This window comes from Astyanax mexicanus, chromosome 16 (assembly GCF_023375975.1).
Source record: "Astyanax mexicanus isolate ESR-SI-001 chromosome 16, AstMex3_surface, whole genome shotgun sequence".
In the NCBI taxonomy this organism is placed as follows: Eukaryota; Metazoa; Chordata; class Actinopteri; order Characiformes; family Acestrorhamphidae; genus Astyanax; species Astyanax mexicanus.
The window spans coordinates 39,487,614-39,508,693 of record NC_064423.1 but is presented as its reverse complement, the minus strand read 5'-3'; the positions used below and the strand labels follow the sequence as shown (position 1 = coordinate 39,508,693).

General features: G+C 41.3%; 1 protein-coding gene across 10 annotated transcripts in view; it reads right to left on the bottom strand.

Annotated features, from left to right (window-relative positions):
- The window catches only part of plekha7b (pleckstrin homology domain containing, family A member 7b), a 291,689-nt gene that overhangs the window by 36,431 nt on the left and 234,178 nt on the right, over positions 1–21,080 (bottom strand). For 8 of the 10 annotated variants that reach the window (XR_007424774.1, XR_007424772.1, XR_007424776.1 and 5 more), the window contains 4 exons: positions 10,709–10,777; positions 7,625–7,705; positions 7,295–7,444; positions 5,868–5,969 (listed from right to left, as the gene is read on the bottom strand). Coding sequence is in view for 2 of the 10 variants with exons in the window: in XM_049465414.1 (XP_049321371.1) it covers positions 5,868–5,969; positions 7,295–7,444; positions 7,625–7,705; positions 10,709–10,777 (402 nt within the window). In the remaining 8 variants the exon portion in view is untranslated. The remainder of the gene's footprint in view (positions 1–5,867; positions 5,970–7,294; positions 7,445–7,624; positions 7,706–10,708; positions 10,778–21,080) is intronic. The other 2 variants (XR_007424775.1, XR_007424778.1) reach the window with 1 other exon arrangement.

The window sequence follows — 21,080 nt, the reverse complement described above, 5'->3', positions numbered from 1 at the left end:
TAAATGAGTTTGTGAAAAAAGTGTAAAAATCTTACAAATTCCAATATGGCCGACTTCCTGTTGGGCGGAGCTAATACAAGCCAATTGCAAATATGTGCAGGGTCACAGTATCTACATTCCTACCAAAATTGGAGAACATTAGACCAATTTTGACACATCCAGAGCTAATTTATTAACTGAACAAATTAGGGGGCGCTGTAGAGTCAGCTAGCTACACATGAAAAAATTATCACAATATTTGTAATGTGATTTTAGGTCCTATGCAATCTGACAATTTTCAAGAGTTTTTGATTATTCCCGTAATGTCAAATATTCATTGAAACCTAGGTGGCGCTATAGAGCCAATGAAATGCGTATATATGAAATTTCAATTTCAGACCAAAGGACCACGTAAAACAAGCAGGCCTGTAAAGTTTTGTGAGTTTTCATCAATTTTAACCTCCTCAAACACCTACCAACACAAGAATGTATTCACTTCCTGTTTTAATGGGGTATCTCAAGCAATTCAACTGTCTGCCATTTCGTCCCCGTTTAAGATATCGACTATTCCTTCGCAATTTATCATCAGGTGTGTTAGTAGTTTATTGTTGACAAATACCAAGAGAATTCAACAAATTTGCTAGGAGTAGTTTGACAATGTACACAAAAAATGTGTGTAAAATGCAGATATTTCAAAATGGCCGACTTCCTGTTGGGCGGAGTCAGTTCTACCAATGCTGAAAATGTGTGTAATTATGTCTTTTGTGTTTTTGCCAAGTTTCATGAATTTTCAAAAATCTGTTTTCTGACCGTGTCATGGTTTCACTTTGGTTTAGTGTTGCGTCTCTAGTGAATCAATTGCTCGCCATTGGGTCACCGTTTTACCGATCAACTAATCCTTTGGCAGTTATCATCAAATATGTCTGTTGTTCATTTACAGCGAAATAAGAGGTAATCTGACAAAGACTTTAGGAGCAGTTTAAATGAGTTTGTGAAAAATGTGTAAAAATATTACAAATTCCAATATGGCCGACTTCCTGTGGGGCGGAGCTAATACAAGCCAATTGCAAATATGTGCAGGGTCATACTATCTACGATCCTACCAAAATTTGAGAAGATTAGACAAATTTTGACACATCCACAGCTAATTTATTAAACGAACCAATTAGGGGGCGCTGTAGAGTCCGCTAGCTATACATGAAAAAATTGTCAAAATATTTGTAAAGTGTTTTTAGGTCTTATGCAATCTGTCAATTTTCAAGAGGTTTTGAGCATTCCCATAATGTCAAATATGCATTGAAACCTAGGTGGCGCTATAGAGCCAATGAAATACGTATATATGAAATTTTAATTTCAGATCAAAGTACTGCTTAAATCAAGCAGGCCTGTAAATTTTTGAGAGTTTTTAACCTTTTTAACCTCCTCAAACACCTACTAACACCAGAATGTATTCACTTCCTGTTTTAATGGGGCATCTCAAGCAATTCAACTGTCCGCCATTTCGTCCTCGTTTAAGATATCGACTATTCCTTCGCAATTTATCATCAGGTGTGTTAGTAGTTTATTACTGACAAATATCAAGAGTATTCAATAAATTCCCTAGGAGGAGTTCGACAAAGTATGCAAAAAATGTGTGTAAAATGCACATATTTCAAAATGGCCGACTTCCTGTTGGGCGGAGTCAATCATTCCAATACTAAAAACGTGTCTTATGATGTCTCTTGTGTTTTTACCAAGTTTCATGAATTTTCAATCATCTGTGTTATGACCGTGTCATGGTTTCACTTTTGTTTAGTGTTGCGTCTCCATTAAATTAATTGCCTGCCATTACATCATCGTTTCAGCTATCGACTATTCCTTCGCAATTTATCACCATGTATGTCTGGAGCCTACCCACGCCCAATTTAGAGATAATCTGACAAAGACTCTAGGAGGAGTTTGAATGAGTTCGTGAAAAATGTGTAAAAATTCCACAAATTTCAAAATGGCCGACTTCCTGTTGGGCGGAGCTAATACCAGCCGATGGGTAATATGTGCGGGATGATACTTTCTATGTTGTTGCCAAAAATCGAGAATATTGGAGAAATTTTGAGACAGCTACAGCTAATTTAATGGCCTAAATAAAATAGGCGGCGCTGTAGAGTCATCTAGCTACACATGAGAAAAACGACAAAATATTTCTAAATCATTTCAAAGACTTATTGAATCTGCCAATTATCAAGAGGCTGAGAGCTTTTTATAAATGTGATATAAAATAGGTGGCGCTAGAGAGCTGATGAAAGACGAATTTACGAAATTCCAACTTACGGTCAAAGTATGGCCAAGGCCAAATAGCTCTGTAAAATTTTAGGAGTTTTCAAACATCCTAACCACTCCGAAACCCAGCGGGAAACTTTTTATTTTGCAACTTCCTGTCAAAATGGCCGACTTCCTGTTGGGCGGAGTCAAATAAAACCTAGTGATTCTTGTTGTTTATGAGGAGGTCAATGAGTGTACCAAAGTTGGTGCACGTTGGACAAACTTCATCCCGGCCACTGCCGACGTTTGGGGGCGCTATAGAGCTCCTGAACAACGCCAAAGTCCAGCCTCTATGGAACTTTAAAATTTTCGCCGAGCTTGAGGCCTGTGCCAAAATGCGTGAGTTTTCGAGTATCGGAAAGGCCTCAAAAATGGACGCAAAGAGGCAGAATAATAATAATAATAATAAACGGACCAAAAACAATAGGGCTTTGCACCTCCGGTGCAGGCTTCGCCTGCGCCTTCGGTGCTCGGGCCCTAATAATAATAACGAGTTGTCCCCCTGTCACAGGGGGACGTAGGGCCCTCGCACACCAGCGCAAATCGTACCGGGCCAAACCGAGAAACCGGTGAAAGTAATTTTGAGGTCTTATTGAGTGTGCCAATTTTCAAGAGTTTTCTATTCTGCCAAAAATGTCAAATATTCATTTAAAATATAGGTGGCGCTATAGAGCTGTGAAAACACATGTATTTGAATTTTTAATTCTAGATCAAAGAACCGCCTCAGATAAGCAGGCCGGTCAAATTTTGTGAGTTTTCCTCAGTTATAACCTCCTCAAAACACCTTGCATTACCTAGGTGTCAACTTCCTGTTTTCAACCGTCCGTCATTTCGTCCTCGTTTAAGATATCGACTATTCCTTCACAATTTGTCATCAGATATGTTCAGTGTTTATTTTTACCAAATACCAAGAGAATTCAACAAAATTTCTAGGAGTAGTTTGACAACATACGCAAAAAATGTATGTAAAATGCAGATATTTCAAAATGGCAGACTTCCTGTTGGGCGGAGTCATTCCTACCAATACTGAAAACGTGTGTAATGATTTCTCTTGTGTTTTTGCCAAGTTTCATGAATTTTCAATCATCTGTGTTCTGACCGTGTCATGGTTTCACTTTGGTTTAGTGTTGCGTCTCTAGTCAATCAATTGCCCGCCATTACGTCACTGTTTTAGCGATCAACTAATCCTTTGGCAGTTTTCATCAAATATGTCTGTTGTTCATTTACAGTGAAATAAGAGGTAATCTGACAAAGACTTTAGGAGCAGTTTAAATGAGTTTGTGAAAAAAGTGTAAAAATCTTACAAATTCCAATATGGCCGACTTCCTGTTGGGCGGAGCTAATACAAGCCAATTGCAAATATGTGCAGGGTCACAGTATCTACATTCCTACCAAAATTGGAGAACATTAGACCAATTTTGACACATCCAGAGCTAATTTATTAACTGAACAAATTAGGGGGCGCTGTAGAGTCAGCTAGCTACACATGAAAAAATTATCACAATATTTGTAATGTGTTTTTAGGTCCTATGCAATCTGACAATTTTCAAGAGTTTTTGATTATTCCCGTAATGTCAAATATTCATTGAAACCTAGGTGGCGCTATAGAGCCAATGAAATGCGTATATATGAAATTTCAATTTCAGACCAAAGGACCACGTAAAACAAGCAGGCCTGTAAAGTTTTGTGAGTTTTCATCCATTTTAACCTCCTCAAACACCTACCAACATAAGAATGTATTCACTTCCTGTTTTAATGGGGTATCTCAAGCAATTCAACTGTCTGCCATTTCGTCCTCGTTTAAGATATCGACTAATCCTTCGCAATTTATCATCAGGTGTGTTAGTAGTTTATTGTTGACAAATATCAAGAGTATTCAACAAATTCCCTAGGAGGAGTTCGACAAAGTATGCAAAAAATGTGTGTAAAATGCACATATTTCAAAATGGCCGACTTCCTGTTGGGTGGAGTCAGTCCTACCAATACGGCAAACGTGTCTAATGATGTCTCTTGTGTTTTCGCCAAATTTCAGGAATTTCCAATCATCTGTGTTCTGACCATGTCATGGTTTCACTTTGGTTTAGTGTTGCGTCTCTAGTTAATCAATTGCCCGCCATTACGACACCGTTTCAGCTATTGACTATTCCTTCGCAATTTATCTCCACTTATGTCTGGAGCCTATCCACGCCCAATTTTGAGGTAATCTGACAAAGACTCTAGGAGGAGTTCGAATGAGTATGTGAAAAATGTGTAAAAATGTCACAAATTCCAATATGGCCGACTTCCTGTTGGGCGGAGCAAATGCATGCCTATTGGTAATATGTGCGGGATCATGTTGTCTATGTTTCTACCAAATATCATGAATATTGGAGAATTTTTGAGAAGGCCACAGTTAATTAATTAGCTAAAATAAATAGGGGGCGCTGTAGAGTCATTTAGCTACACACAAAAAAAATGACAAAACGTTTCTAAATAATTTTGAGGCCTTATTGAATCTGCCAATTATCAAGAGGCTGAGTGCTTTCCATAAATGTGATGTAAAATAGGTGGCGCTAGAGAGCTGGTTAAAGATGAATTTACAAAATTCGAATTAATTCTCAAAGTACGGCCTACGCCAGATAGGCCTGTCAAGTTTTATGAGTTTTCGAACATCATAACCCCTCCAAACCAGCACGGGAAACTTTTTATTTTGCGACTTCCTGTCAAAATGGCAGACTTCCTGTTGAGCGGAGTCTGATAAAACTGAGTGATTATTGTTCTGCATGAGGAGGTCAATGAGTGTACCAAAGTTGGTGCATATTGGACAAACTTCATCCTGGCCACTGGCAACGTTTGGGGGCGCTATAGAGCTCCTGAACCACGCCCAAACCCATGAACCATGGAATTTCAAATTTTTCACGGGTTTTGATGTCTGTGCCAAAATGCATGAGTTTTCAAGTATCGGAAAGGCCTCAAAAATGGGCGCGAAGTTTGTAAATAAAAATAATAATAATAATAATAAACATTCCAAAAACAATAGGGCTTTGCACCTCCGGTGCAGGCTTCGCCTGCGCCTTCGGTGCTCGGGCCCTAATTAATGAAGACTGGTCACCAGGCTGCTCCAATTTAGCCATGCAACCTCCCACACTAAAAGACAAGTGTTTCCAGCAGGACTTTGCACAATACCCACACTGCTTAAAAAGTAACAATTGGTCTTATATAATATTCTAATTTTCTGAGAGACTGATTTTTGGGTTTTCATTTGCTGTAAGCTTCATAATCATCAACAATAAAAGAAATAAACGCTTAAAATAGATCACTCTGTGTGTAATACATCTATATAATATATGAGTTTCACATTTTCAACTGAATTACTGAAATAAAGGTATCTTGCACTAGTATATCACACTGTAATAATCGTGTTTTATACTGTAAGAGCTGGTGTAACTAAACTAGTGAACATATGGACGTCTGATCAGCTGCTGCTGGTGGTAATCTGCTGTTTTACAAACTCAAAGAAAATCCCACAAAGCCTGAACACAAACACTCTAATCCCTGAATGAGCTCCGGCTTTATAACAGTTTCATCAAACTGAATTATTAAGGGATTACCTGCGAGAGGATAGTGCGGCTCATCTGCTCCTGAAGAGCCGAGCGAAGACGCTCCACATCCACCTCCAGTCTGCTGTACTCATTCCACGCGTTCTCCATCTCCTGCTCAACACAACACAAAACTGTAAAGAGTGGTTGCTATACCGTTAACTTTTGGCTAAATGCTAAAATCCAAAACCTTTTGGCTAAATTAGACCTGTAATGATAAAATTTTTTTGCAAACGATATGCTGTACCAGAAATTATTTTGATAAACGATATTGCTAGCATTTTAAAACCACTAATATAATGATAACATAATATAATAACAAAGAATTTACACTCTTTTAAAGTAGGTTATATATATATATATATATATATATATATATATATATATATATATATATATATATATATATCACAACATGATGTGCAGCCCCGGTCTGTCCCAGCTGGCCCGCATTGGACCGGCATAAAGAACCTTAAGGCCGCACTGGGCAGTTTCTTTAAGTTTGTTCCATGGTACAAAAGCCATACGATTTATAGCTCTAAAAAGCACAAACAATCTAATTGGGTATAGGTCTGTGTTCTACATTAAAAGCTGTTCCAAGCCAACTTTATGAAATTAACCTGAAAATTAACACAAAACAGAGCTATGGTTAGAAAACCTTACTAAAGGTCAGTGATTACCCGTTTAGCAGAAAAATAGCCAACTTTGCCATTTCCATGGCTAAAGAAAACTGTTTGTATGACAGTGTGTTCTATACCTGGCAAACCAGGGTGTGGAAATGAGACTGGTGGAATAGCAGTGAGCAGGTTCGCAGGCTAAAACTTACACAGCTTATTCCACCATTCCAAACTACACAGTTTCAATAAGAAAACACTGGCAGAAGCTTTGCAGACAAAAACTGCCATAAGTTAAACTTAGCATGTTTCCTTAAAGACGACATGTTATTCCTCTTTTTACACAAGTTAGAAAATAACTTTATTTTATACGAACCACAAAGAAAAAGAGATCTCACCAGCTCTATTCTTGCCAGATTTAGTCCCATTCAGAATAAGCCATTTAGGAGCTCTGTCACTTTTATGCAAATGAGCTGTTGCTGCCCACTTCCCATGTTCACATTAAGTGTTTATCACACGCCAGTGTTAGCTTTTATCGCTAAATGCAAAGCAGAAATAATATAGTTCATGCTTAACTGGGATAGAAGCACAAAACTCATTATTTGAACTTGCCACGGACAGGGACAGTAGGTATAGATCCCTCCCTTAGAAGAAGTCTGCTGGCCCATATAAGAAAATAATGATTCCTGACACTTTCAGCAATGTATTTTTGAGTTGGAGTGTCAATAGGGACATATTATGTCCCCTTTAATATCTGGCTACACATCCTGATCATGTTCTAGCCCACTTTTCTCCAGTTTTCCTGGTGTAGTTTGTGCGTCTCACCGTGGACGCTTGTGAAATCTCCGCACGGATGTGCACCACGTCCTCCTGCAGCAGCCTCTGCTGGTAGGCGATCTTCTCTGCGTGGGACGGCTGGTCCCGGTACTGCTCCATCTGCTGATGGGACACGTCCAGAACCGACTCCAGCTTGTCCTACAGGCCGAAAAAGAGAAAGAGAGATGGAAAGACAGAAATAGATAAAAAGAAAGAGAAAGAGAGAGAGAGGGGGAGCACAGAGTGAAATCAGTGCGTCAGGCTCATTAATTAGCGCTGTATGATTAATGGAATCAATACGGCTGAATGAAGATGTAAAGGATGAGCCTTGAGCCAGACCTTGTCCTCTTTGAGCGTGCGGATCCTGGCCTCCAGCTCCTGAAGGATTTTATCTTGTTCACATAATCTGCTCAGTTTCACCTAATGAGGAATTAAGAGCCGCATATAAAACATGATCAGATAAATAAGCAGCAGATAGCACGTCAGAACACTCCGTACCGGAGAAAGACTGAGAGGGGGTGATGCTTCTTAAAATGTATTTAATAGTTTTGGTAACACTTTTTAGGAATCTTGTATTTATAAGGCATTATATGGCATGCATAATATAATAATAGCATATGATTCTGTGATTAATTTAAAAAATCACACTCTTTCTTCTCCTTCAGACATTAGTAAGTCTTAATAATGGGTATTTAAATGTAAATAAAATAATGAATGTAAGAAATAAAACAATAAAGTGCAATTGTATTGATACTAGTATATACTTGTATGTTTGAGGGGAGATAAAGCCATTAAACGTTTGGTGCTGTAATAAAAAATGCATGATAAATTGAACAAATAAAACTTTTTAATCTTTATTATAAACATTTCAGCTTGGTTGTAAAGATTTCTGAATTAGAACTTAATTTATATAAAGTATAAAAGAGCATTTTCACACCTGTAGTCGTGAAAGGAAAGTTTTTATGATCCAGATCAGTTGAGGAGTTTGTTTAATTGGAGATTCAGTTTCTCCCTCTGTTTGGTTTGTTTTCACACAGGCATAAACTTTGACTAAACGCACCAAAATGTGCACCAATAAACCACGCGAGCACATCACGCGAGTCTCCTCTGATTGGTTGACAGAGCTGTCTGGCGCAGGAGCAAGAATATAGTAAATATAGTGAGAAGAGTCTGTGTTTCAGTGTGTGTATGTGTATATCAGTGTATATTACTGAAAATTTGCTGCTGCACTTTTTTTAAACACAGTGTTTTTAATGGGACGTGCAGCACAGATGTGAGCAGTGAACGCAGCACAACCTGCACTCTTAGTGTGTAAACAGCATGGAGCAGCAGCAGTTCATAGCAGTATATTATCTGGCTAATATATCAGATTAAACAGTGTCTTATCAGCAGTTTAGCTCAATTAAAAAGAGGTATATTTGAAAGCAGAGTCAGATCAAGACCAGATCACACACTTTAACACTGACAGCCCTAATTCTACTATATTATGAGTATGTTTATAGAGTCTAATAGACGTACCATTCATAGATGTTCAAGTGTTCCCCTTTGTATTTTATAATGTGTATTGTTTGAGTTATTATAAAAGAGGATTATAATCATTATAAGGCATTATGCATGCTGTATACAATACAATTAATTATAAATGCATTCATAACAGGAAGTGTTTCCATATTTTTTTTACACTGTCATTTCAATAAACTCCCAGCTCCTCATGACAATTCGGGTGGCATTATTTTGCAGAAGCAAACAGACCGAAAAATGGGTTATGTGCATGCACACACACACACACAGAAACATACACACACACACACACACAAACAAACACAAAGCAGTTGCAGAGAAATGCGGGGTCTACAGTCGTCTCCTCGCTGTGTGTGAGAGAGGGTGTTTATTCTCTGCACTATTTATCAAGCCGAACGATTAATAATTAAGCTGTTTTTATTTTACTGCACTATATTGTTGTTTTAAGTGCATCAAAAATGCATGACTCCGATAAATTCACCAGCGAACTTCTTATAAATTGTTAAACTGGAACAATGTTAATGATGAAGAGTCAAGACTTTCAGCTTATTTACCTCCAATCAGAAAAGAAAAGTGGGAGAAGCGGGCGAGAGAGGAGAGAGAGAGAGAGAGAGAAAGGGAGGGAGAGAGAGAGAGAGAGAGAGAGAGGGAGGGTGAGCGAGCAAGATAGAAAGGGAATTAAAAAAACAGAGAGAGAGAGAGAGAGAGAGAGAGAGAGACGAAATACAAAAATCAAACTGAAAAATTCACGAGATTAAAATATAAAAATCCCACAGCATGTATTTTTCTCTTTAAATTGTGAGCTGTGAATAAAGCGTCGGGCCCGGGCGCCTGACCGTCTCCCTCACACGCCTGTGTTTACCCAACACACACTGCACCCAACACACACTGCACCCAACACACACTGCACCCAACTCAGCCCTAACTCACCATCACTACACACTATCACTGATACACTGATACACTGATACACTAAACACCGGGGCGAGCGAGTGAGCGGGCGAGCGACACCACAGCATGAGAGGGAGTGGGTTATTAGTAAAAGATGTAGATGCAGGGTGAAGAAGAGAGAGAGAGAGAGAGAGAGAGAGAGAGAGAGATGGAAATGGAGGGAGGGCGAGTAAGATAGAAACAGAATGAGAAGAGGGGAAAAGAGAGAGAGAGAAACAGCAATAAAGAAAAAAACCTATTTCTCTCTCCCTCTATGTCTTTCTACCTCTGTTTATTTCTCTCTCTCTCGAGGGGAGCGAGAGAGGGGAGCGAGTGGAAGGGACAGAAAGAGGGGTGGACACAGTGAATAAAAGAGATGGGTGAGAAAGAGAAAGGAAGAGAGAGAGAGAATGTGAGTTTATAGAAGAGAGAAAGAGAGTGTAGAAGAGAGAGAGAGGAGTAAGAAGGAGGGAGAGAGAGAGGGGTAGACACAGTGAATGAAAGACAGGGGTGAGAAAGAGAAATGAAGGAAGAGAGATGAAGTGAGACAGAAAGAAAGAGATAGAGAGGGAGATAAAGAGAGAGAGGGAGAGAGAAAGAAAAAATACAAAGAAATAAAGAGAGAAAAAAAAATATTTCTCTATAGAGATAGAGGGAAAGAGAAGGCGAAAGAAAGTATGACAGAGATAGCGAGTTAGTGAAAAAGAGAGCGAGATAGGGAGATAAATAGAGGGAGATAGAGAGAAAGAAAGAAGGAGAGGACAAGAGAAAGGGAGACAGAGAGCGAGAGAATGAGAGAATTTGTGGACGAGAGAAAGAGAGTGTAAAAGTGAGAGTGTAGAAGAGAGAGGGATAGAGAGAACGAGAAAGAAAGAGGGAGATAGAAAGAGAGTGAGATAGAGAAAGAGAATAAGAGAGTTTGTGGAAGAGAGAGAGAGGGAGGGAGGGAGGGAGGGAGGAGATTAGACTTACGTCGACGTCGCTTTCGGCTATTTTGACGGGTTGGGGGGGTCTGTCCTTCAGTACGTCGCGTCCCGTGACCTGTTACACCCCACACATATACAATAATCAGTTATCAATAATCCAGATTAAACCCAATAAAACGATAAGGGCTGTCACTAATCAATATATCAGGAAATATGTCATTTAATATGTATCATTTAAATGATAAATCAGTTAATACTAGTCTTTAAAATTAAAGGCCACAAAATAAAGGCCTAATGATAAACTGGACCTAACTAATGGACCTTAATAATAAGCTTTAGAAATATATGTATATAGTCATTTTAAATATTCTCATACATATATGTTTGGGAAAATGAATAAAGACGCTTTAAAATAAATAGTATATAGTAAAATTGTATAAGTGATTCCTTTTGAGTGTTCATATTGCTTGACGATGAGTTTATTTTAAACTTATGCAGCAAAAAAAAAAAAAAAAAATATATATATATATATATATATATATATATATATATATATATATATATATATATATATAAATATAAATAAATACATATTTAAATAATCATAAAATATGAAGCAGTAAGAAGACTAGAGAGAAGGAATTTAAATTATGCATCATCATTATATAAACTTCCAGCTCGCATTTATAGCCACTGTGGAATTTAAAGCTAATTATTAGGAATATACTAATATAGAGATTGTGTGTTCAGGCCTAAATCTGATTTTGTAAAATCGAATATTATATTGTTTATTGTATAAAAATACACATTTATAAAACATCTTAAAGAAAATTTAATCAATTATCTGCCAATTTTGATATTATATTTTGATTGTATTTTGATACCACTACTAACTCTCTTAAGAGCAATTTTTATTTATTTAAAAACGTTTATTTATTTTTTTATTTTTTAAAGTCATTACATCACATAAACTACATCCAACAGCCATACGAATACTAAAATCTTGAGTTAAAATCTTAAGTTATGTGGTCATGTGATACCGTGAAGGTCCTTAATTCATTTATAAGCATAATAAATATATATGTAGAGAAATTATTTATTTTCATTTTTGATTTATTGCTGACGTAATAAACCACCCTGTATGTTTTTTCAAAAGAAAAAAAAAATTGAATATAAAATTGGTCTGTATATTTTTATATTGGTCTGCATTTTTTGAGGGGTGTAAAATGTTTAATTCATGTGAAGATAAAGCAGATTTTCAGAAAAAAAAAAACATTTAAATATAAAACAGGTTTGTATATTGCCTATTTTTTATTTTTTTGGCATAAAATTATTAAATTCATGTAAAACACTGGTATATTTTAATACCAGTTATTTAAATACTTATCCGTTTTTAAGTCTTTATAATAAATATGTGCCCAATGATACTTGTGTGTTATAATAATGAGAAAATGTATGTAAATCAGTGGTTCAGTCAACAACACACAATCTTAACTTTAAAGACTGAAAAGACTTTTAGGAAAAAGATAAAATTAGTAAAATTGGAATTCTTAAAGTTGTTTATAAATCACTGAGTTCGTATTTGGGTTCTACTGGATTTATAATACATTATATAGCATACATAATACCTTATATATATATATATACCAGAACATGTTTTATATTTTACATTCTTCACAGTTTTGCACATCTCTGCTGGATTTTCTCAGTCAGCTTTATAAGGTAGAGTCTCCTGGAATTCAGGCTTTCAGTTAACAGCTGTGCTGAACTCATCAAGAGTTAATTACTTGAATTTCTTGTCTCTTAATAAAGTGTTTGAGAGCATCAGCTGTAAAGTAGTGAAGAGGTAGAGTTACAGGTATACAGTGAACATCTCTATTTGATTAATGTTCTAATCCAGATTATGAGAAGCAAGAACTTCTCAACTAAGTAAAGTATCAACAAAATATCCTCAAGTGCAGTCACCGCAAAGACCTTTAATGATGGAACTGGCACTCATCAGGACCACAGGGTATTTTGGTTTGTTTAACTCTTTTAAATGACTACATGATTCATGATGGGTTTCTTCATAACCTGGATGACTTTAGTATTCATTTACAATGTAGGAAAGAGTTAAAATGAATTAATATATATTAACTCCTATTAATATATTTCCCCTCCTTTCCTAATCTATCCCATTATTTCCCTTTGACCTAAATTTTAATTATTTATTTATTTAGTTTTTACCTTAAACATCTATTACATCTACAACTCTATGTACATCTTTATTGTAATTTGCTTTGGACAAAAGTGTCTATATTACATTATAATGTAATATAATGTAAAAAGTTTACGATGGTCATTATTATAGGTAGGCATTATGGTATTATGTATGCCATATAAGGCATTATAAATACTGTAAATTCATAGTGTGTCAATATGTAGCTGCTACCTGCCTACTCTTTCTATTTATTTATTTTTTGTGTGTATTTTTCTTGATATCTATTTTGTTCTATTCTATTTTGTTGTGCTCTTTTATTTTGCTATATATTTTATCTATATTTATCTATTTTAACATAAGCTCTTGGGTGTAAACTGTGGATTGTGAGATTACAATTTTGTTTAAGTCTCCTTGAATCCTTGAATCCTATTGTCAATGCTGTGACACATATTGTGTAATGTAAGAATTTCAGTATATAATAGGGATGCACCGGTACAGTGTGGACACGGTTCGGTTCGTATCGTGGTTCTTGGGCCACGGTTTCGGTTCAGTTTCGATATATTAATATTGTGGCGTGGGAGAGGAAGGAGGACTCGTGAGACTCATTGCAAGTACTCAACAGCTCTTTATTAAACAGGCTTGCCACTCACTTATAGCCTTTAACAAGGCTAGGAGAGCGAAACCCAACTGCTACCACATCACAAACAGCCCTGAGGCCACCAACCCAGCTATCCCACACAAAGATGGTAGGTCCCCTTAACCCACCCAAAACATACCCCCATAATGCCCCGCTGGCCCCGGATTACCATACCCCGCCCCCACAGGCACACTAAAAGCTGGCACACACACACACACACACACACACACACACACAGACGCCACATAGCCCCCCCCTTAAGGGTCAGCCGTCCTGGCGACCCCACAAACCCAACAAGAACCCCATGAACAACAAAACTTTTTTTTTTTTTTTTTACAATCAGTCACACACAAAGTCCTCCAGGCGGGCGGGCGGCCTTCTCACCCGTGGCTGCCTTGAGTGTACGGGCAAAGCGCCACCCGCCAGCGGCTCCGCAGAGCCAGAGTCCGGGCCGGGTTCGGGATCAGGTCCAATAGGCCCCGCCCCGCCGCCCACCATGTCCAACAGTTTAGGACGGTAAGGGGCCAACCGATCGCGGTGCACAATCATTCTGCGTCTGCCCCACCGGATCCTGTACACCACCTCCCCAAGCCTGGACAGCACCAAGCACGGACCCACCCATGCCGACACAGGCACAGTCCCTTTTTACGCTGAGGGTTGTACAGCCAAACCCTCGCCCCCGCAGATAAAGGCTCCCCAAAGCAGCGCGCATCATACGCGCGTTTCTGCTTCCGTCCGGCAGCAGACTGGTTCGAGCGCGCGAGCCCGTGCGCTAAATCCAGTGAGGACAGAAGACGCGAAACGAAAGTGGGCGCGTCCGTAGCGTGCGCGCCCCCATCAGGAGGCGCCCCGAAAGCCAGAGCCACCGGCGTCCTCAGCTCGCGACCAAACATAAGCAGGGCCGGCGTGAATCCTGTCGTCTCCTGCACGGCCGAGCGGCAGGCCAGCAGCACGACCGGTAGATGTTTGTCCCAGTCACGCTGGCCTTTGCTCGACACCATGGCCAACTGCGCTGCCAGCGTGCGGTTAAACCGCTCCGCCAGCCCGTCACTCTGCGGATGAAGGGGCGTCGTCCTGGTCTTATGTATGCCCAAGATGCGGCAGACCTCCGCCATGACCTCCGACTCGAAGTTCCTCCCCTGGTCGCTATGCAGCTCCTCCGGAACCCCGAATCTGCAGAAGAACTCCCGCACCAGGACATCCGCAGTAGTGACCGCCCCTTGGTCCGGCACCGCGTAGGCCTCCAGCCACTTCGTAAAATAGTCCATCGCCACTAAGGCATAGCGGTTCCCAGAGTCCGTCACCGGGAAGGGGCCCAACACATCCACGGCCACCCGCTCCATCGGGCCGCCACACTGATAGGGGTGAAGTGGGGTGCGGGGCGCCCTCGCGGGGACTTTCTTGGCGGCGCATCCGCGGTATCACCACCTAAAACACGCGCCGCCCATTCGCCGGATCCTCCCAGGTATGGCACAGCACGCCATCAGATAAGCTAAGGCTAGCCCAGTTGGAGCACAGCGCTTTAGCGACCGGACCCAACGGCACCACCTCCTCCCATGACGGCGCGACATTCGCCTCGAGGGCGTGTACTGCCCACATTAAGTCGCGATCCGCCCGTTGCGCATCTCGGATCTGTTCTACGGACACCTGGGCCACCGCTACACGAGCGCAATGCTTACAGTCAACGGCCGCACACGGCCGGCGAGACAAAGCGTCCGCGTTACCATGGCTACGGCCCGGTCGGTGCACAACCTCGAAGCTAAACTCCTGGAGTCTAGATATCCAGCGCGCAAGCTGGCCCTCTGGCTCGCGGAAACGCATGAGCCACTGTAGTGAGGCGTGGTCAGTGCGCAGCAGAAATGGGACCCCATACACATACGGTCGGATATGTTTAAGGCTCTCGACCACCGCGAGTAGCTCCCGGCGCGTTATGCAATAGTTACGCTCCGCCTTGTCCAGGCGGCGGCTATAGTACACTATTACGCGCTCTGAGCCATCCTGAACCTGTGACAGGACTGCTCCGAGGCCACGGTCGCTCGCATCAGTATCCACAATGAAACTCTCCGACATATTCGGATACGCTAGAACTGGAGCATTGCATAGACGGCTTTTTAGCTCCTCGAACGCTCGCTCCGCCTCGTCAGACCGTTTCGCTAATGCCAGACGGTGCGGTCTCAGCCTGATGGGCTGGGTGTCACCTGTGTTTATAGAATGAAACGCAAGGCTAGTCCTAGTACACTCACGCTCAGACACAGTGAAGCTAGCGCGAAAACGCTCAATCAGGTCGCGTAAGCGCAGTTGTTGGGGCTCTGATAAGCCCACACAACTGCGCTCCAGCATCTCTTCTATCGGATCGATAATTAACCCCGCATCTAACGGACCCTAGAACATAACATGCACCGAATCACACGCATCCCCCCCAACGGCTCACTTACCCCGCACTCGTCATGTTCCTCTACGGGGAGTCCAGTCACCAGAACCGAGCCCCGTGCACAATCAATGACGGCTCCAACGCGTGCGAGCAGGTCCTTGCCCAGAATGCACGGATCGTTGATGTGCCCAACCCAGAACTCCTGCTGAAAGGGGCCCTTGCCAACATCAATTGTCAGCTCCGTTAGTCCCAGGAGAGCGATAGGATCTCCGGTGACCGAAGAGAGAGCGATGCGCCGGCTGTAGTCCATCACAAACTCGCCTGCCACATCCCTCGCGAGCTCAGGCTTTATCAGCGAGACTGACGAGCCCGTGTCCACCAGCGCGTCCACCGTCACTCCATTCAGCGTGCACTTCAGAAAATAGCTGCCGGGTCCGACAGCTCCGTGAACAGGTTCCGAGGGTAAGCCTAGAATCCCTGGGGCCACCGTAACCCTCACTTGGTGGTCCCGGCTCCGTTTCCCGGCCGGCCGCACTGCGCTCGCTTGTGGCCACGCCCCCCGCAATGCCAGCACTCCAGTTGCGCCTCAGGCCGGCTCCGCCTCCATCTCGGTGGATCATGGCCTCCGGGCGATGCCCCCCACGGTTCCGGATGGCTGGACAGGATGAGTTCGGACCGCTCAGCCACTTCCACCGCGGCCTCCAGGGTCTGTGGGTCGGCCAGTCTCACATGTCTGCGCAGCTCGTCTGGCTCTAGGGCGCACAGGAAATTATCCAGCGCGAGACTTCTCTGAGCCGCTCGCGGAAATGCCGGATAAGCTTGGCGGGTTAGCAGAGCCATCTCAGATGCCAGCACGCCCAAAGTCTCTCCCCGCTGCTGGCGCCGGTCCGCCACTAGCATTTTGGCGGCCGCCTCGGAAGGTTGACGGCTGAAACGGGTTCTCAGCGCCCGCGTCAAGTCAGACAGCTCGCAGCGGCACTCCGCGGGAAGCTCGATCAGCACCCTCAGTGCGTCTCCCTGCAGCGCCAGACAGAGGTTGGCCGCCGTCTCAGCATCCGTCCAGCCCGCACGGCCCGCCACGATCTCCAGCTGGGCTTCGAAGGCCGTCCAGTCAGCGCTGCCGTCATAGAATGACAGGCGGGGATGAGCCGTCAAGCTCGCCGTCAGCGCGCCGTCCACTCTGGGAGCCGGCGCCACCGACTCCACGCCATCCGCTCCGCGAGCCTACAACGGGGGTGTTGTGCCTGATTCTGTTCGCGAAGCGGGAGTCGGATTCAGCAGGGAGTCGGATTCAGCTGGGAGTAGCGCGGCGGCACCGCAAAATACGACAGAAAACACTGAGGGAGCTGCAGAATTATGTATGGGTTTAGAATATGAGCACGAGGAGAAAAGAGAAACAGGAGATACAGTGTGTGAGAACCTTTACCTGTGAGTAGCTCATACACCAGAACACGCAAATCTCTCTCTCTCTCTCTTTGTGTCTCTCTCACTCTCTCTCTTGCACGTGAACGTCTCCGCGTTTGACCTGCAGCACTGTGTGTAGCTGTTCTTAAAAATCATTTTAATTAAATAATAGTTCTATGCTTCTATGTTACCGTGTTATTTAACATAATTCTGATCATATTTCGCTCATTCAAACAGCCCGAAAACAGGCAGTTTATGGTTCGGGTTGGGTCGGGCTCGGGCAGAACGTGCGCGGGCTTGGGCTGGGTCGGGTCGGATTTTTTGGGCCCGATCTAAGCTCTAGTGTATCGAACCGAACTGGCCGAACCGAACGGTTCGATAAAATACTGAAAACCGTTGCATCCCTAGTATGTAATACTATATTTTTGTCATATTTCCCACCACTACCATTGGTTATCTAGTAAAGTTAAAATTTAAAAAAGTGCTGATATTTTTCCATATGTTTAGAAGCAAAAAGCGTACATTCCAAAAAAACAATATTTAAAAAAGCACAATGCGTAAAAAAGAGCACATGCACAAAAGCACAGTACCAAACAGCGATACACACTATATAACTATACCACACTGCACCATAAGGCCGTGCTGTGAATGGGCCAGCAGGAAAACATCACAATCCCACCGATACAAACTGATACAAAGCCATGGAGAGGTCACACTCTGTACACACACAGCGCTGCAGTGCTTACATTCAGACCGTACCCACTTCCCTGAGTGCAGCTCTGTAACACACTGTGAACCAAACGGATGACCGGTTCAATACGTTTCATCTGTTTCAAACCAAGACAAAAAGATGCCATTAGGTCTCGCCGCTCAAAAGCTCCACTCCAGCCGACACGGCTCAGAGAATACGCATTCAGCCAGCCGGGCTCAGGACGCGCAAACCATTAAACACATGAAAGTATGCTCAAAGTATTTTCAAAAGTATGCGGGAGCATTCAGCCCTGGGAAAAAATTATTGCTTCATGAAATAATTAAGTGCCCTTTCATGACTAGCGTGACAATCGGCAGCGGTGTAATTCTGTACGTGTCAAACGTAAAAAACTGTTTAAGTACCGCAGGTACTCAAAAAATACAAAAAATTACCCTCGATTCACAGCTATTTGTTTGCAGCGACTCTCCTTTTTCACAGCCCGCATAAAGTGGGACCAAATATGTTGCCGAACATGGTGTGACGAGTTAGTAGGAAAAAAAAATAAAAAATTAAATACGAAATACGAAAAAAAAAGAGCGAATAAAAAGGTTTTCAAAGCCAATTAAGAGCAAAAGATTAAAAGGCATTTACAGCAACAGTGAACGGTACAAAAAAAAGGAGGCAAATTCAATTGAAATGTCCTTTTCATCGTCTAATCGCTCTTCTGACCTTCAATTCCAGGCAGCGATGGCGCAGAGCGGAACGGCGCAGCACCGAGAGCATTACTGGTTCCTTAGCTCTGAACACGTATAGGCTAACAGCTCCATTTATACGTTAATGTGTCAGGAAGTAGAGGGCTGATCTGGGATCAGGAGAGGTCTTTTTATACAGTTAGGATGACTAATATAAAAAAAATAAATCCTGATCCCAGTTCAGGACCGTATTCTGATTCATATGGTGCAGGGTAGTTTAACGTAGTATAGGGAGTTCAGGGTAATATTGGGAAGAATAACGTAGTATGGGGTAGTATAGGGTGTTCAGGGAGTATAGAGAAGTATAGGAAGTATACGGTAATATATGGTGTATAGAGAAATATAGCGGAGTATTAACTAAAGTGTAGTATACATATAAAATTGGGTATTATAAGGTAGTGAGAGATAGGACATGGATCAAAGAATAGTATTGAGAGTATAGCGTAGTACAAAATCTATATAGGGGCGTACAGGGAGTATTGGGTAGTATAGAGAGTATAGGGTGGTATAACCCTATATAGAGAAGTTTGCAGGGTAGTTTATAAAGTAGTATAGAGGGTACAGGGTAATATTGGGAAGAAGAATTTAGTATGGGTTATTATAGGGAGTATACAGTAACATGTGGTGTATAGGGGAATATAGCGGAATATTAACTAACATGTAGTTTATATAGAATAGGGTACTATAGGGTAGTGAGGGATAGAACATGGAGTGCAGAATAGTATTGAGAATATTACAAAGTATAGTGTAGTACAGAAACTATACAGGGATTTACAGGGACTATAAAGTAGTATAGACAAGACAGGGTAGTATAGGGTTGTGTAGGGTAGTAACAGAGTAGTAGTATAGATTGTACAAGCTAATTTAGGGAAGAATAGCATAGTATAGGGTAGTATAGTGAGTTCAGGAAGTATAGAAAAGTACAGAGAGTATACAGTAATATATGGTGTATAGATTTATTACAGAGTATAATGTATGGAGAGTATAGGGTACTATAGGGTTGTACACAATATAAGCAGTTTGAAGTAGTACAGAGTACCAAGCATATCGGGTAATGCAGGGAGTATATGATAATATAAGGTAGTATGGGGAGTATAGGGTAATATAACGGTATTATAGGGTAAAATAATGAAGTCAAGGATAGTATAGGGGAGTAAAAATTAGTACAGGGTATATATGGAGAATAAGGTAGTCTAGATGAGTATAGGGTAGTATGGTGAGTATAAGGTATTATATGGTAGTATAAAGAAGTATAGGGTAGTGTAGCGGGTATAGGGTAGTATGGGGTCTATATGGATGATAGGGTAGTCTTGAGGAGTATAGGGTAGTATGGTGAGTATAAGGTATTATAGGGTAGTATAAAGAAGTATAGGGTATTGTAGGGGGTATAGAGTAGTATGGGGTCTATATGGAGGATAGGGTAGTCTTGAGGAGTATAGGGTAGTATACTGATTATAGGGTATTATAGGGTACTAAAAAGGAGTATTGGACAATATATGGGAGTATATGGTACTGTAGGGTCTATATGGAAGACAGGGTAGTCTAGAGGAGTATAGGGTAGTATATTGACTATAAGGTACTATAGGGTAGTAAAAAAAAGTAAAGGCCAGTAAAGGGGAGTATAGGGAAGTATAGGGTCTATATAAAGGATTGGGTAGATTAGAGGAGTATAGGGCAATATATTGACTATAAGGTATTTTAGGGTAGTATAAAGAAGTATATGACAGTATACAGGAATATAAGGTAGTATAGGGTCTATATAAAGGACTGGGTAGTCAGGGTAGGAGTATAGAGGAATATATACTGAATATAAGGTATAATAGGATAGTATAAAGAAGTCAAGAATAGTATAGGGGAGTAAAAATTAGTATAGGATATATATGAAGAATAGGGTAGTCTAGAGGAGTATAGGGTAGTATGGTGAGTATAAGGCATTATATGGTAGTATAAAGAAGTATAGAGTAGTATAGGGGTATAGGGTAGTATGGGGTCTATATGGAGGATAGGGTAGTCTAGAGGAGTACAGGGTAGTATACTGATTATAGGGTATTATAGGGTAGTATAAATGAGTATATGACAGTATAGGGGAGTATATGAATATAAGAATATGATTCATATGAAGGATAGGTGAGTCTAGATGAGTATAGGGTAGTACAGAGAGTATAAGGTATAATGAGGTAGTATAGTGATTATAAGGTATTGTAGGGTAATATAAAGTATAGGGAAGTGTAGAGAAGTATAGGGTAGTATATGTGAATATAAGATATTATCTGGTAGTATAAACAAGTATAGGGTAGTATAGAGGAATATAAGGTAGTATAGGGTCTATATGGATGATAGAGTAGTATAGTGAGTATAAGGTA